We start from the raw sequence: 18,221 nt of genomic DNA on the forward strand, positions 1-18,221 counted from the left end.
GTGGTGGGAGCAGGTGAGGCCGGGATCCTGGGATCGGGTCATGGGGTGGTGACAGTTCAGGGCTGGGGCCCCTACCAAGTGATGACCCACACTCTGCATGCCCTGGTGGGTGGGGGGCTGTGTGGGGTGTATGTGGGGGGCTTATGCACATTGCGGGGGTGGGTGCTGCCTGGGCTCTGGGTCCCAGGAGCCTGCTGTGGATGAGGGGAGGGAGAGGGAGGTGGGGGCATGTGCACCAGAGCTTGCCACAGCGGTGCAGTCTGCAGCTACCCCTGTGACACTCTGCATGGGACTGAATCCCACCTGGGGCAGCCCCCGCTGTGCTCTCGCCCAAAGCCATTGGCCCGGCCTGGGCTGGCCCCAGTCCTGGCCTCAGCCAGCACGCAGCTTCCAGTGGGGCTGTTCCTGGTGCTGTTCTGCTTTTCTTGCCTCCAACGGGAGCTGCCCAGCTGAAGCTTCCTCCACACCCACCTGGAGTAGAACAGCAGGGGCAAAAGTGGGAAGAGGAGGTGCTTCTGGAGGTGGTGGGAGAAAAGCAGCACCTGCATTGGGACCAGTCCCACTGGAAGCTGTGTACACTGTCTGGGGCCCCGGGCCAGCAGGGCTGTTCTGTTCCCCTCTCCTCCAGCTATGCCCCTGCCTCTGTCCCTACTGCTGGAGCAGGGCAGGTCCTGCCGCAGTGCACTAGGCTCCGGCTCCAGCTCCCGGCTGCCTTCCATGTGCTCAGTGCAGTGAGCTGCCACACGCAGGCAGGCAGAGTGGGTGGAAGGCAGCTGGGAACTGAAGCCAGAGCCCAGCACACAGAGGCAGCAGCCACCCAGCTGAAGCTCCCCCTTGATTAGAGCAGCACAGCAAGGAGCAGGAGGAGGAGCCACAGCTGGAGGCAAGGGGAGCAGAACAGCCCCTCCGGCCTGTGCTCTGGGAAGTGCACAGCTACTATCAGGGCTGTTCCTGGGGCAGCTGTAGCTGGGTAGGTGCTGCTTTGTTCCCCTTGCCTCCAGCAGTAGCTCCCCCACACTCCTGCCCCTGCTGCGCCACTCTAGGAGGGAAGATCCCGCTGGTGTAAAGGTTAGCAGAGCAGCACCGGGAACAGCTCCACTGGAAGCTGCACGCACTGGTTGGGGCCCAGGTCCGTGGGTGTGGGGCAGAGCTTGGTGCAGACTGCCCTAGCAGGAGCTGGTGGGGTTCAGCTCCATGCAGAGCACTACAGGGGCAGCTGTGGATCCAGCCCGCGGGCTATATTTTGTCCAACCCTGATGTAAGCCCTATTTCTATGGCTTATATAGTAACAATACCTGACTTTCATCCAGTGATCTAAAGTGCTTTACAAAAGAGGACAGTATCCTTGTCCTCACTTTGCAGATTTGGAAACTGAGCTGCATGAAGGTTGAAATGATTTGTTCAAGGTGTCCCATCAGGGTAGTTCAAGGGCTAGTCATAGAACTAGGTCTCTGAGTCCCAGTCCTTGGCTCAAAGCACTTTGCTGGGGGGCTGAAAGAGGGAAACACGCGTCACAACCTCTCAGCCTCAGTTTCCCTGTTTGTCAAATGGGGTAATAATGTTGACTTATCCAGAGGAGGTGTTGGCAAATGTGTATAAAGTTCTTTGAAGAAAAAGCACCATACAAAGGGTAAATATAACAATTAACAAAACATGCAATAAGCTGTGGAGTAACTGTATTCCCAGGAGGGCAGGTTCAGCCATTTAAGGGAATGGAATGCAGTAACAAATATGATTTTCGAATTGTCACATGTTTGATCAAAAATCTACCCAAGTACAGACATCTGGGTGACCAGATGCTCGTTTCGGCTAACCAAAGTGCAAATAGCTGGGCTGACTGGATGTTCATTTAGATGCAGGTGTGTACTTTGGAAAATGAGATCATCTTCCCCAGCGTTTGGAAAAAGTGAAGTCCAGCCTAAGGCACATCAGGCTCATGAGCTAAACCTTCCTTTGTCCTTTAATGCCATGAAGTTTCTTGTAAGGGCTGTGCTGTCACATCTGTGGCAAAGGTGTATAGTTAAGGTGGGTTTATGCTATTTTAAGCTATGTGAAGTGCACTTACTTTTCACAAGGTTTAATTTCTTGCACATGCCAGACAAGACTTTGGCATCCAAACAGTTTTACTTGCCCCGGAAATGGGAGGTGGTATTAACTTGGCTACAAAATACCAATAGTATTTATTGCGTGGAGCAACAAATACCTGGATGCTGACTCTAAGGCTAGGGACAGAAGTTACACATAAACTGTCTTAAGTGATCAGAAACTGGTTTGAAGCTGTAACAAAACAGATGTTCAGTGTACATAAACCAGTTTCAAAATGGCTGAAACTGGTGTAAGATAAACCTGGTTGAATGTAGTATCAGACTTAACTGATTTAGGTCAAACTGGTTTATGAAACTTCTGTTCTCCAGCATCCTGACATTTTGCAGCAGCCCTGGGCTGGGCTGTGCTGTGTTGTCTGCTCCAGAGAGCAGGGCTGGCCCTCCTGCCTGCTCCCTATCTGGAGCAGTGAGGGCTGGCTCATTGGCCTCACTGGCTGACTGACTGACCCCAGGCAAACCCCTGCTGGAGACGGGGGCCAGGGAGGGGGCTTAAACTTCCCTTCCCCCAAGTGCAGAGCTGCCCTGCCCTGCTTACTTAGTGTTGGCTGCAACTGTAGACTACAAATCCCAGAGGCCCCTGGAAGCAGGAAGAGGAAGTGATGAGCAACCCTGCAGAGTCCAGCTGCTCTGAGTCTGACCTGCAAATCCCAGAGACCTTGGGAGCAGCAGGAAGAGAAAGCAAATACACAGCCTATGCTGGCTACATGCAAGCAAACTGTTTTAACACCCCTTGGCTTCTGGCTTGAGCCACTGCAGGCATGTGGCTACATTTCCTGAATCAAAAGTGAATGCCTGTTCATTTGCTTATTGGTTCAACTTTTGCAGCTAAAACTAACCTGTGAAGATTGAATCAATTCAGCCTCGGGCTTTTTGACCGTCTGTACTTATCCTAATGGTCTAAACGTTACTCCATAATAGAATTCATATGGTAGGGTGTGGGTTATCCCAGTCAATATGAGGGTGCATTGTTCTAGGCACTGCATGTGCACCCAGTATGAGGCAGCCCCATCCAAATTGTTAAAAAAAGCAGGACAGACAAAGGCTGGGAGGAGAGAGGCACAGAAATGAAGTGTGTTGTATAAGGTCATACAACAAGTTAGTGGCAAAGCCAGGAAGAGAACTGAGGTCTCCTGAGTCCTAGTCTGGGGTCTTGCCCCCAGAATCATGCTACCTCTTAAAGCTTCAGATCTGAATCTTCTACTGAAACCCTTGTTCACTTTCTGTCATCCAGTGGCAATTCTTTTCTTCTTCCCCAACAACACCATCTTTCCTACTCTCCTCTTCTCCCTTCTGCAGCCATTAAGATTCTGCATCCTGTCTATATACTCTGATTCCTGCAGCCAGCTTGTTGCTTACCATCCAACAAAGCAGGTCAGTAGTGCATGACTGCCATGAATGTTTCTCAGCATAAGCAGGGCAAGCTAGTAGTCTCGACTATTAAATTATGGGGACAGTTTTGCAAGACTGTATTAACATAAGCAGCCAATTGAGTCCTTATGCTGTACCTTGTCATTTATTGACACTGAGGTGCTAACAGTAAATCTGTTATTTCTGCTGATAGGTTGACAATACTTCTTCCATACAAAAGTGCTATATTTAAATACTAATGCATAGTATATTATAGAGCTGCACTGATACATTTCATCCACATCATATCGGGACTGATAAAAGGCAAATTTACATTACTGGCAGTTGGCTTTTTTTGGCTGATGTGGCCGATAAAGTTGCTGATAAATACTGTGTGCGTGTGCACAGCTCCAGCCTGGCAGGTTGGAGAGTATCATCCAGCTGGTAAGTCTCTTGGGAGGGAAGGGGTGTGTGGGGGACAGATCAAGGCCCCTATGGTGAGGGAGGGAGTGGGGCTGGGACAGGGGCAGTTGTTGCCCAGCTGGGGTGGGGTGGGATGCAGGACAGAGCCGTAAGCGGCTCATCCAGGGATCATGGGGGTGGTGGCTCCCACCACTGTGCACACCCCTGGGGGAGGTATGGGGGGCATGTGCCCCCTGGATCTGCACATGGCACCATGCTGGGCTGCCACTACGGTCTGGGGCCAGCACTGGGCTTTTCTCAGCAGGCGGGCTGGGCCAGGGTTGTGCTTGGGGTGGGTGACAACACTGGTGCTGGGAGGGGGAGCTATGGGGGGAGGCTGTAGCCACCTGAAAATTTGTAGTATCCCCCCGTTGCTCCCCAGCCCAGCACAGCCCCAGCCCAGCTCCCCCCCAGAAAGAGACCGGTGCTGCCTCTGGCCCCAGCCTGCAGCAGCAGCCCACCCTCAACCTGCACATAGTGTGTGAAGCTTCCAGTGGGGCTGTTCCCAGTGCTGCTCTGCTAACATTCACACCAGTGGGACCTCCCTCCTAGAGTGGTGCAGCAGGGGCAGGAGCGGGGGGTGGGGCACATGCTCCCCATGCCTCCTGTGGGGATGTACACAGTAGTGGGAGCTGCTGCTCCCCCAGTTCCCCAGGCAAGCCACTCGCAGCTTTGTCCCCTGCCCTGCCTCAGCTGTTCAGTGCCTGCCCCTGCCTCAGACCTAGCCTGGTGTTTTTGTTAGGGGAGTGAGGTAAGACTATAGAAACTATACTAAGTTCTACTTAAAAGCATTATTTTGTTAAAAGTCTGATACTCCTGACCCATCACAAAATAAAATGGAAGAACAATAATCCCAGTGCCCAACACTGGACACCTTTGCAAGGTCCTTCTGGTTCTTTGGGACCCATGGGAACCCATGCCATGCAGTGATGTGGGTTTTCCAGCAAATTTTGAATTGGAAAATTTTCCAATGCCCTAAATAGAGCGTGATCTGATTTAGCATGTTTATTTGACTTATATTTACTAAACAACACTAAAAAAGTACCCTCCATGTTAATTTTATGTCCCAATAGCCACAAGTATTTGAACTGACATTTGATTAGGAAAAAAATTAAATACAGCATACTTAATATGGTTTAAATGTTATATTCAAACAAATTCAAAGCTTTATTTGGAAAGAAATTATTTTTACTGGAATACTTTAAAAATGTAAAGACCATACACAATAGCATGTACTTCCCTTACATTATTTGTCTAAATTTAAGAAAAAAACCCAAAGCACTGAAAACTGTTGACACACTAATTTTAGCACACCCAAAGACCTGTGCATGATATGCCACAGTTGTCCACTCATCTACTTCAACAGAGTTTAACTCTCTTCCACTGAGGTCATTGCAGCACCTCCAGTTTCACTGTCACTACCTGTGCAATAGCTTGCACTACTTATTAGTCCCATGTCAGAATTAGATTGAGGCAAATCTGATTCAGAACTACTTGAACCACATTGTCTTTTGCTAAAGGATGGTTTTACCCATGAGTCTGTGGGCAAGGGCAGCTTATTATCACACTGCATCTTCTTCACTAATTGTGCTTCTGACTGATTCTCCAGAAGCAAGAGATTTTGAGAACTAGAAACCAGCTTAGTGGTGCGTTCATTTGTTAGCCTGTTCCTCTTTTTTGTCTCGGTTGAGCTGAAAGCTTTCCAGTTCCATTCACAAGAAGCTGCTGTTGGGGGAATGCTTAGGATGCTTAAAACAATCCTGGACAACAGGCGGGTGTTACAGTTTCCCTTCCACCATGTGAGAGGAGACATATTCTCTGTTGCCCAACAAATGATGTCTTTGCTCCAAGGTGTTTCTTTTGCTCGGTACTCAGCAGTGTCTGGCATCACGGCTATTTCGTCGACATTGGGGACATTCTTACCTACTTCCATAAGTGTATTGATAGCAGTAGATAATTCATTTTTTGATAATTGGTGTCCTCTGTGTTGAGGATCCAAAAGTTTTGCTGCCAGATTAACTGGATGAGAACAAAATTTAGATCTCTTAGTAAATATCTCTTTTACTACTTTTTTTTTGGATAGAGGTGAAGAAAGCAAAAGCTCAATTAGATTTTCATTCAGTTGTCTGAATTTCTCTGGAATATTTGAAAGGCTTGGTGCATCTCCTTCAAGTTTCTTGATAGCCACTGAAACAGGTAGCAACAGATTGAATGCTGCTTGAACTCGAACCCAGAACACTTTGTTGTCAAGAATCTGCTTCCAAACGTTCATGGGAATAATCTAGGATACTGTGTCATCTACTGAAGCACACTGCAAACAGTTCTTTGTGTGCAGCAAACTAAGTAAATACTTTGTAGCCGAGCCCCATCTAGTTTTACCTGGCTACAAAAGTGCACTTTCCTTCCCCTGCTTCTCTTTCTGTAATTTCTTCAAAATCTGATTAGCAACATGATTGTTGAATGCCTTCACAATTGCTTTGCAGTTTGCCAATATTGTCTTCATTGTATCCAAACTTACTATGTCCTTTGCCAGAAGATTCAGCCCATGAGCAAGACAACCAGATCCTATTAAATGAGGATAATATTTAATATTTGCCATGCAGCTTTTATGTTATTCTCATTATCAGTTACAAGGGCTTGTACCCTGAAGGGACCTGCACTTTCAATCTCTACAGTCTGTAATTTGGCTGTGTATTCACCTGTATGACGAGAAGATTTGGTAGTGATTGCTTTCAGGAATATTGGTTCAGGTGTTGCCAACATAATGTTCAATAAAGAATCTCCTTGTATATCAGTGCATCCATCCAGCATTAGAGTGATTGGTCAGTGATTCTGCTTGACCAGTCCTTTGAATAACCATTGTTTGAACTCTGTCATACTCTCTATCTAAGAATGTAATAAGCGATAATGTGACGGTAACTTATATGATGGACGAATTAGTTTGTAATGTTCCTTCCAGTATGGATTTTCAGTTATGGAAAGAGGTGTACCACTTGCAAATATAGCTTGAGCTAATGTCTCATTTGCTTTTTCTTGATCTTCTTTTGGCATTTTGTCCACAAAGCTTTATAAAAATCTTGACCGTCTTGAACAGCTACTCATGGTGGATCACATGAACCTGTTCAGCCTCCACAAGAGAAGGCTGAGAGGGGATCTGGTGGCAGTCTGTAAACTTGCTAAGGGGGACCAGCAGGTGTTGAGAGAGTTGCTGTTCCCCTGAGCGCTGCCGGGAGTAACAAGGTATAATGGCCATAAGTTGACTAAGAGTAGATTCAGGCTAGACATCAGGAGGCGCTACTTCACAGTCAGGGTGGCTAGGATCTGGAACCAACTTCCAAGGGAAGTGGTGCGGGATTCTACCCTGGGGGTCTTCAAAAGGAGGCTGGATAATCACCTAGCTGTGCTCGTTTGACCCCAGCACTCTTTTCTGCCATGGCAGGGGGTTGGACTTGATCTGCTCAGGTCCCTTCTGACCCTACGAAACCCTATGAAACATATCTGGTGACAGTGATCTTGAAAGTGAGGATCCTGCTGCTTCTTCCCCCAGACCTGGCAGCTCAACATTTTCATTTTCCATTTTTTGCAAATCTGCTATTTCACTTGAGCTACCAAGTTCCTGCAACAAAAGCGGGAAAAGATTTTTATTTTAGCCTATTCTAGTCTGGCCTCATCCATCAGAAGGAGAAGGAGATGCCTGGCAGGGAGCTTGCTTCCCCCCTCCCTGCTAGAAAGAAGACTCTGCTGCTCAACTTACTGCCCAGTTGCCCTGGGACTGCAGAGCGAAAGGGAAGTATATTCTGACCTCTGCTACCGACCAGAGGACTAAACTCGCTCTGCTGGGTTGAAATAGCTAAGTATTTATCTATTATGTATTTTTAAATATATATATTGTTAAGCCTAAGCCACTTCAGGTGCTTAGTGCAAGCAGAAAAGCAGGATACAAATATTTTAAATAAATAATAGTCTAGAGTTGCATTAACAACTTTTAAAATTATAGTGTTTTAAAACAGTATAGATGCTAGTCTATACTGTGTGTTTTTTAACATATTAATTGGTTTACTTGCATAGGATTGCTGAAGTAGACTTTTCTTAGATGATGTTGTTCTACCACTTCGTTCTATTAGCTTTCTGTATATGGGTTGTACTCTTTCAGGACAGTTTCTACATGTTATTAAATGTCTCTTCACTCTTGTTGCATTGTTAAAATACTCCTGCCCGCAATATTTACATCTTTCAACTTTCTTCCTTCCTTCAGTGGCTTGAACTTCATTATAATGATGCCACGCATTAGGGTTTTTTTTCTAATTAGGCATTATTATGACTACTTCAAGCCAAAAACACTAAGGCCACGTGTAAATGAAACAAGAGGCGTGTGTGAATGACACTTTAAAGTAGGCTAAATGCTTTTGCACCACTTTAATGGTCTCGGTGTTTGCATGCCTTGACGTTGTATTGTGCATTAATTCCAGGCGCTGTAGGAAATTTGGCAACGTAATGTGCCTTAAATGACTTTGGGCACAGCAAACTAAAACTCCTTCGAGGAATTTTAGTTTGCTGCCCCTACAGCTATGGAGTGAAGCGCTGGGCTCCGTACAGCTCCACGATTCTGTAGGAAGCCCTGCAGGCAGCCTGGCAGAAGCTGGGGAAAGCAGCTCTGCCCAAAAAAAGCAGTGAGCTTGATCTCCCCCTTCCCCCCACCCCTGGAGCCTGCCTGCCTAAGCTGCATGGGGGCCCAGTGCTTCCCTTCACAGCTGCAGTGCTCCCTGGGACCACCCAACAGGGGTGCCTGCGGGTGGGTGTGGCCAGGGGGGCCACCGCTGCCACAGAGGGAAACACCAGCCCCCACTGCAGCCCAGGGACTGCTCCGCCCACTGGCAGCTTGCCCTCCGCACCAGAGAGGTAGGTAAGTCAGCGGGGTGTGTGCATGACACGGGGGCTTAATCATCCCTAAATTGAAGTGGTGTTGTTTAAAAACACACTGCTTCAATTTAGGGCCCCCATTTTGTCTATACACTAAAAAAACATGCTTGTCTGGGAGAACTTTAGTGATCTTTGTCCCTCTCTGTCTCATGTGGAGTGGCAAGGCTGGTAGGAAGTGATACTACAGTGAACCTTAGCTTGGTGTGGTCATCCTACTGTGTACCAGTAGGTTTTGTAGGCAGGGCTTAGAATTTCTTCTTTTTCTGTTTGACCATGACTTTGACATTTGCATTAAACTCTCATGTGGTGGTGGGGGATTTGTTGTCAGGGCTTGGGGAATGATAAATTATATGGAAGGGACATGAAAAGGGGGCTTTTATGTGTAAGCTTGGGGAGGACAGCAATTCCTAAGAGGCCTTATGCCATCCATGGCAGTGAGAGGTTGCCATTATATTGGGAACCCAGGCAGACACATCCAGGGTCTTATTTGCAATCTTGTATGAAAAACACACAGCAACATCTCAACGTGACAGCGTTCAGTATATATTTGTAGAGCTTGGAGCCAGCGCTTTCAAGCTTGCTTTCTAAAAATTCAGCACTGTAATCTGTGTATAGGCACCTGTATTTAGCATCTTGAGAATCACAATGCTTATTTGATGGTTGGGTCAGCCCAGCACTTGGTACAGGGGTTGGCAACATTTTTGGGGGGTGTGCCAAAAACACCCGCAACCTGTACTTGGAAGATGTTAGCGTGCCAGGGGTGGATGGTGGGAGAGCCATGAGGGGCCCAATCTTTGTTGTGTCTGCGCAGGCGGGGGCCCTTCTCCACTGTCTGCTTCAAGGCATGCATGCACACACCTGCTGCTGGCAATGAGCTGGGCTGGGGCTCCACAGACCCCAGTTCAGGTGCTTGCAGCCTCAACACAGCCTGCTGGGAACAGCCTGGGTTCCATGATGGGCGGCAGGGGCTGGCCCAGAGACTGGGCTGGCTGTGGCAGGTAGCTGGGAGGCTGCAAGCGGTTGCATTGGGGTCTGCAGGGCCCCATTCCGGGTCGTTGCCAGCAGTGGATGCACGCGCGCCAGGGTTGAGCTGCCACAAGAAGGATTGGGTCCCTTGCAGCTTCGCTGCCATCTGCTGCACTGGGACTTTGTGGACCCTGGTGCAGTTGCTTGCAGCTTTCTGGCAGCATACCACAACTGACCTGGACTCTGGACAGGCCCCTGCTGTCCTCCAAAGATCTGGACTGCTTGTGGTATGTGGCAGGGAGGATCCAAGCAACTGCACTAGGGCCACTAAAGGTGTCTGTTTTGTGGGGGGTGTTTGGATCCCTTCCAAGAAATCTGACATGCTTCCGTTCTCTACTCTGTGCTCATTTGTCTGTTAATACTCTAGGATCCATACAGAGGGAAGTTTTTCCTCTCAGTTTGCCATTTTCTTTATAATCGAGTAAAGTGCACCTAAACCTGCCCATTTAACAGTGATATCATAACAAAGGGGTGTTATTAGCTGGGGACCTGAACAACCTGGCCCCAGTCTGATGTAGGCCAGGTGGCTTAGACAGCATGTTGGCAGTTGGGAGTGGGGAGGGTTTGTCTGCTCCAAGGCCAAAGCCAGGCATCTGGAAGCTGTTCCTACACTGTCACTGCTTCTCCCAGTTCCCTAGCTGGGGTGCAGGCATAGCTTCCAAGCAAGGGAAGCTGTGCAAGCAACTCCAGCACTTCTCTCTGCACCCACCATGCCCCAGGTGCAGCACCAGCCAGAGAGGACCTGAGCTGGGGCTAAGCAGCAGGAAGCTGCATCTGTGCTGCTGCTGCTGCTTCTTCCTGCCTTCCCTCCCTGCCTCCTGGCTGCAGCACATCTTGAAGCTGCCAAGCCTCAGTGTAGCTTCCCAGTGGCTGGGAGCTGTGCCCACACTATAGCCAGGTATTGGGAGGCAGGGAGAAACAACGGTGATACAGCTTCCAGCCGCCTGGCCCCAGTGCAACTCCTTGCTGCCCAGCCCCAGCACAGTGTAGGTAGAGGAAGGCCCTCCACCTCTGCAGGCCAGATCCAATGGCTCCATAGGCTGTATCTGGCCCAGAGATTGTATTTTAGCATGCCCTGCCATAACATGTTAAGTGGAGAGAAGCTGATTCTGACACTGTTCAGAAGGGGAGGCTTACTGTTGCACAAATTTATAATGGCATCCTTGTCTGGTTTTAAGAGCAGGTTAACTTCCCAAGTGAATAGACTCAGGCACAGTGGGGTTGACCAATCTGCAGAAACACAAGAGCAACCAAAGTGCCATTTAAATGCAAAGTGTCACTTAAGCTAAAAGACAGTGGTGCCTACTGGCAAGATCAGGCTTAATATTCTTTGTGTTCCCAGCTCTGCCACTGGTGCTATGGGGATGGTCATGAGGAATCAGTTCCCCTTTCTTTATTTCAGCATTTCCTGCTGTGCAAAATGTGGGGATTGTCAGAGCTATGAGCCAGGTGCTTGACTGCCATTGTACTGAGCACCTAACTTTCCTCTGATAACCATTTAACTGTGAGGAAAAATCAGTATCTGCCCCAGAAGGAAGGCATAAGAAGACAGGCACCAAGCAGTACCTGCAGGGTCCAAAGAAGTGAAGAAAAAGCTTCACCTTATATCGTAAGAGTTATTTAATTTTTCCAAGAGTGTTTTCTATCAGGAGGGCAGAGCCCATGAATTAGGTGGTGTAAGACCTTCAAGTATTGTTTGTTCCAGTATTTTTAACAGGTCCCTAAGTGCACATAAAACTGACTGACACTGTTTTATTTTCCTGCATTGTCATATTTTTTTAGACTGGAAAGTATTGGCAGTGGTAGGGAGAGCTGTTCTTTCCCTGTTGCAAAGCTAGTGTGAAATACATTGCTACAAGACTATCTTAGCAGGTTTTTAATGGGCTCATTGGATTGTTAGCTTCAGTTACTGAACTTGGAACAGGCAAAGGAAGTTCAGGTTTTTATGATAGTTGAATTTCGTTGCTAAAGAGATTCCTTTTTGCCAGAATTTTCAGACCTATTCTGATACCCGAGTCTTGCACTTGTACTTCATAAGCCAATTATGAAGCTACATGGCAATGAGAATGAGTCTTGAGAATGCAGTAGTATGTTACCACTACAGTCACTTCCATCCTGGCATGGATCCATAGTCACTTTGGTGATGTAATTTCTATAACAGCATCATCTGGAGGCCTGGACTGAAATCAGGCCCTGGTTGTGCTAGGTGCTATACTAGCCCCATACCCAGGGGTTCAGTCCTGGGATCTCACATTCCACACAAAGGAGAAGCAAATTGCTCATGGTCATGCAGTAAGACTGAGAATATTAACCAAGTCCCCAGACTCCCAACATAGGAGTCCTGACCAATGCAGTCCTTAGACTGCACTGGCTCTGACTCTCAGGTTAAGCCTATGTATGCAGTATTCTGTCTATGGCAACAGCCAATCCAGGATGCGTCCAAGGGAAGCATGAAACCAGCTTCTGTTACACAGCTAATTATGTAATACAGAAAAGTGGGACACTAAGCCACTACACTGCAATCCCCCACATGTCTCTGTACCCAAACGTTGTGTCCTTACCTCAGTTTCTTTCCTTCCCTTACAGATTTAGAATGGGCCTGGCTCCTTTTGATCAGGAACTCTGTTATTTGTAAGACTTCCAAACAATACCTTTTTAAAGTCCTTGACCTGTTAACAAAGTACTTTACATGCAGTTGCTGGCTATGGACAAAGGGGGGTTAGACTATTTCAGAAGGGAAGGGGCGGTTGCTTAGGAGGGCTTGCAGGCAGTTTCTCAGTAAGTTACTCCTGCATGCTCTTGCAGCCATTGGAATGAGGTAAACAGCTGTAAATGTAACCCTGAATGAAGCAGAGTTAATGTTGTACCAGCTTTGCTTCACTTCTGTAGGGTAGGTCCCAGTTACTGTGGTGTGGGTGTTCTAATGTAGAGCAGGGAGTGACCTGTCATGATCAGTAAGAGCATTAGTAAGCTGGACAGGCTGGGATGAAAGCAATTAAATTCTATGAACTGATTACCTGAGAGACAGTAGGGGACAGTAGTGTCCCGTCCCAGCATCAAGCATCCATGCACATGACCACGTGGAAGGTTGCCTTTCTTGTAAAGTATGAGGGCTTGTCTGCTGCTGGGGGCAGGACATTGGACTTTGATGGCCTATGGCTCTGGTGAAATCTGTCATGTCCCTTGTTTCTCTTAAGATCCATTTACACTTTGCACCAGAAGCAGGGTTTGGATCTTGTAACTGGAGCCAGGCTTGTGTCACAGTAGAAACTACTCACATTCGTACCAGGCCCTAATCCAGGGGTGGGCAAAATGTGGCCTGTGGGCCGGATCCAGCCTGCGGAGGGTCTTTGTCCGGCCTGGGATGGGTCCCTTGGTCCCCTGGCCCAGCAGCAGCACAAGACAAAAGTTAAGTGGCCCTGCACCTGAAATAATTGGTCGCCCCTGCCCTAATCCCTTTTCTCCAGCTTTGCCCTTTTTGCCTTGCAGATTCCAAGGTGTTCCTGATCTACAATACTGGCCTGTCAGGCTGCCTGGAAACCAAGGACTCCCTGGTGAAGATCTCTAAAGCCTGTAACACCAGCACCCCAGCACAGCAGTGGAAATGGGTCTCCCGGAGCCGACTCTTCAATGTTGGGGCCATGCAGTGCCTGGGAGTCTCCTGGCAGGGTGTCAACGCTACCATGAGCATGCAGTCACTAGCCACATATGAGTGTGACCGTGAGTCCATCAACATGAGGTGGAACTGCCGGAGCCTGGGGGAGCAGCTATCTCAGTATCTGAGCACCAGGATAGGGAACTCTTCCCTGGTGCTTGCTGAGAGAGGAGATCAGGCACGCGGAGCACAGTGGAGAACCTATGGCACTGATGAAGATCTGTGCTCTGTACCGTACTCAGGTAAGATCCACAGAGCACTCTGTTGTCATCCACTCACAATCCATTGCAATTATCTGTTACTGGGATTATGGTGGTGCCTGAGGCTTCCACCCAGACCACTACGTTGGCACGGTAGTTGCTACACAAACACACAGTGAGATCTTGGAGGCAGTAAGAATTCATCCACCTCCCCATTTCTGTGGCTTCATACAAGGCTTTTGCCCTTTTTGTTGTTACTATTTTTTAACCAAATTTAAGGAAAATGGCCCAAGGAGCTTACAGTCTGAGCCCTGCATCCTGCAGTACTTGCTGGGGCCTGATCCACTTCCAACTCATGTCAGTGGACATGCTTTCATTGGCTGATTTGATTTTCAGGTGAGGAGGGATTATGACAATTTGTTGTACTTACGGCAGTTCTTAGTAGTCCCAGCTATGGACCAGGACTCCATTATGCTATACCTAGTCTGGCCTCCACTGTACCATAAGCTATACACCTTTGCCAGTGACTTCTGCATTAAAGCTATTTTGGGATTGAGCTGGACTAGAGAAGCAGAGCGAGCAGCGGTGGGGTTAATTCCCTGTGTGCTGGCCCTGCCAACACAGTGGCTCTGGCAGCTGTGGGGGTTAATGATGCCATCCTTTACCCTACCAGAGAATTTTTGGGCCCGCAGGCCATGATTTAACCACTCACAAGCCATGTGGCTTGGACAGTCCTGGAGTAGAAAATTATTAATTATTTTCCTTCTCCCTGTAATTATAGAAGAACTTTACACTTAGACACGTGCTTTGCTTCTGGGACCTGTTTCTGGGGCAAGTGTCTGTACGGCGGATACATGGGGAGCAGAGTGGTGTGCATGATTGCACCTTCTCCTGTAATTTCAGAGCACTAGAGAAGTGGGATGGTGGCTGTGGGGATTCAGGGATCCTAGTTTTCTCCGTTTAAAAATCGCAAATACTCTGCTTCTCCCCCCCCCCCCCCGATTAAAAGAACCAAATTTGCATTTTTCTGTGATTAAAATGAAATGCCACTATATATGTAGGTATCAGTTGGACACGATGTTTTATTGATATAGTTACAATTTTAAAGCAATTCGGAAGCTTACCAGTACCTCAGTTGTTATAATAAAATAAATTCTAAATGCCTATATATTTTGGCATTTGATTTTTTTTTGATCATGGAAAATAAGAGCTCTCTCTGACCCCTTTGCTCACCAGGATGTGGGTCCAACTGTAGCTGTCCCCCAGCACTGCTTTGTGGTGCTGAGCAGCCCTGATATGCTGGTGCCTTACCCTTGCCCATGCTGTTGCCCCTCACTCCCAAACCACAGGCCTCCCAGCCCTCCTAGTGCCCCTCACTCCTGTCCCACAGCTCCCTGGCCTTGCCAGTGCCCCTTACCCCCAACCCCCCCAGCCCTACTGATGCCCCTCACTCCCAACCCACACCACAGTCCCCTGGCCCTGCCACTGCTCCTCACTCCTGACCCACAGACCCCCACAGGCCCCAGCCCCCTAGTGTGTGGGGAACAGGGGGTGGGTGCAGGCAACATGGGGGGTGGGGAGAGCACAGGCAACGTATTGGGAGAGTTGGGAGCACATGTCTCCTGAGATTTCTGCACTCACAGTGGGGCATGGGGCTTTAGCTGGACTGGACCAGCTCCAGTGGGCAGGACCTGGCATGGGAGGGAGGGCTACCATGGCCGCCAAGGAGAGTTGTGCCCCCCACTGCTTCTGCGCAGCGGGATGCCTCAGCTTGGTAGCTATGGCAGTGCAGCGCTTCCTCCCACACCCAGTTGCACCTGCTGGGCTGGGGAGACAGCAGGGTAGTATCTTCCCCCCAATTTACAGTAACCCCTGAAAGGCAGGGCAGTAAAGAGTTAGGGCATCAGGATCTGATAGGATAAAATGAACAAAGGTGGGAGTTGGGTTCAGGGTAGATAAAGATAGGCCTGACAGATGTCTAGCAGAGCCCTAGTGTGGAGAATTGCACGGAGCCAGGTGCCTAGTGCTGCTCCTGAGAGTTCAGCAGAATACTGTCCCCCCTCTAGCCTCAGGTATGATGGCCATTTCCTGAACTCCTAATCCCTCTGCTCCAGATTGCCCTACTCCTCCAGCATCTCTCTCTCCCCCCCTCAAGTAAAGGAGGCTGAACCTGTCTTAGGATTATTTTTTTTTCTCAACAGAAATTTACACCATTCAAGGCAATTCCCATGGGAAGCCATGCACCATCCCGTTCAAGTATGATAATCAGTGGTTCTATGAATGCACCAGCACAGGGCGCGAGGACGGGCATCTTTGGTGTGCTACCACACAAGATTATGGCAAGGATGAAATATGGGGCTTCTGTCCCATTAAGAGTAAGTGGTAACATCTTATCTGGGTGCCTAGCACCGGGTGGACTCAGGATTGGTAATAATCAGCCTGGTACGAGGGGTGTAAAAGACAGCTTCATAGGTGATTACAGCTCAGTACTGCCATGAGGTTATGGCTGCCAGTGATATTAACTGGGCACTGAGGTGAGGGGTCCACTTTGGAAACAAGGGATCCAGTATGTCTTCTTGCAGAAATTCAACTGTGTTTGTTGGGAAGGAGGCTTTAACCCAACCCCATTTTCCTGAAGCACGGGGAATAAAACCACCCATGCCTCTTTCCTGCCCATCAATGCATGTTTGAACTTACCTTAGGGTGCCGAGCACTGATGGGTTCTCTGCCACTGATGTATTTGCCATCCCTTCCTTTCAAGGACCACAGCTTTAGGTGCCCTCTGTTATTTCCTGGCCCTTCATGACCTGTTGACAGATCTCACTAATACTTCCTACATAGCTTACCTTGGCCAACACTGAAAGCATCACAGGTCACGGACTCAGTGTTTATTAGAGCTGGTGCAATGACAGTGATCCTGCTATGAGGCCCAACATGTAGCAATTTGTCAGCTGTTCAGAGAGAGGGAGGGTTCAGGACTAGAATGATGGCCAATGCAGTCTTCCAGGCTCTAGGGATGTCCATGGCTGCTCACCCAGTCAGAGCATTCCAGCTCACCAATGGGTTTGTCCTGCCTTTGGGACTTTAAGACAGAAGCCTGCCTAAACAGCAGCTGCAGTCTTTGTGGTGGGAATAAAAAGCTAATGGGAACTGCTGTGGGGCCATTAGAAGCACCTGCGACTGGCCCTAACAGGGGGCTACATACCCTTATCCAAGGAGCAGGTTTGACCTGTCACTCCCTTGCTCCTTCCTGCCTTTTGTCCCTTCACCCTATAGGCAATGACTGTGAGACCTTTTGGGACAAGGACCACCTGACCAACAGTTGCTACCAGTTTAACTTCCAGTCAACCCTGTCATGGCGGGAGGCCTGGAACAGCTGTGAGCAGCAGGGAGCCAACCTGCTGAGCATCACAGAGATCCATGAACAGACCTATATCAACGGTGAGTCTGGGAGGGAAAAGTGAGGCAGGGACAGGGGCTAGTCTGGGGCATCAGCGCTGCTGTCCCGTGGTGAACCTTGCTTCCAAATACAATGTGCACACAAGTTTGGTGCAGGGCATTGCTTGCTATTACTACTTGGCCCCAGGCCTGTTAGAAGAGCCCATTAGGTTCTAACAGCTACCCCTCTAGATCAGGGAGGAATGTCATAGTGGGGTCCCATGGGGAGCGATGCTCAGGTTTATTCAACATTTTCATCAATGACCTGAAAAAGGGAGTACACAGGGAAACCTCAAATTTTGCAGACAATACCAAATTATTCTGAGTTGTCAGATACCCAGATGAAGGTGAGAATCTGCAGAAATATTGTGTGACGCTGAGTGGGCAAAGAAGTGGTAGATAAACAAGTACAAGGTAATGCATTTGGGAAATATAACCTTAAATACATACACAGAACTGGGCTCTGAATGAGCTGTTGTGACTCAGGAAAGAGACCTTGTAGATACAGACTCGGGAGGCACCAGTCACCCATGCGCATCAGCAACCACAAAAGCCAATAAAATCTTACATTGTTAAGAAAGGAATTGAAAACAATGCCTTATATAATTTCATGATGTGTCCACATCTTCACTGCTGTTTGCAGTTCTGGTTTCTGCATCTCAGAAAGGATAACAGTATAAGGCAGAGAGATGGAGCAGCTACCATAACAAGAGAGACTCAAAACATTCAGACTCTTCAGTTTGGAAAAGAAAAGGCTGAGGGAAAATACAGTAAAAGTTTATTAAAATCATGCAGGCTGTGGATAGGGAATAGGGTGAAAGGAGGGACATTATTCATGAAGTTCCAGAATACTAGATCTAGGGGGCACCCACTGAAATTAGCAGGAGACAGGTTTAGAACAAACAAGAAAAAGTACAGTTTTAAGCAGGACCTAGTAAATTTGTTTGCCACAGGAGGTTGTAGAAGTAGATAGGTTTGAAAAGGGACTAGACAGATTCATGGATGATAGATCCATTAATAAACATTAAACACAACAGCCAGGGATGTATCCTCTGACATCCCTAAACC

General features: G+C 48.2%; 1 protein-coding gene across 1 annotated transcript in view; it reads left to right on the plus strand.

Annotated features, from left to right (window-relative positions):
* Positions 1-18,221, plus strand: part of MRC2 (mannose receptor C type 2) — a 135,178-nt gene that overhangs the window by 50,540 nt on the left and 66,417 nt on the right. The window contains exons 2-4 of the mRNA XM_019523589.1: positions 13,350-13,757; positions 15,917-16,090; positions 16,992-17,156. Coding sequence (XP_019379134.1) covers positions 13,350-13,757; positions 15,917-16,090; positions 16,992-17,156 — 747 coding nt within the window. The remainder of the gene's footprint in view (positions 1-13,349; positions 13,758-15,916; positions 16,091-16,991; positions 17,157-18,221) is intronic.

The sequence above is a fragment of the Gavialis gangeticus genome, unplaced genomic scaffold, assembly GCF_001723915.1.
Source record: "Gavialis gangeticus isolate Ggan-Ray unplaced genomic scaffold, GavGan_comp1, whole genome shotgun sequence".
NCBI classification, from domain to species: Eukaryota; Metazoa; Chordata; order Crocodylia; family Gavialidae; genus Gavialis; species Gavialis gangeticus.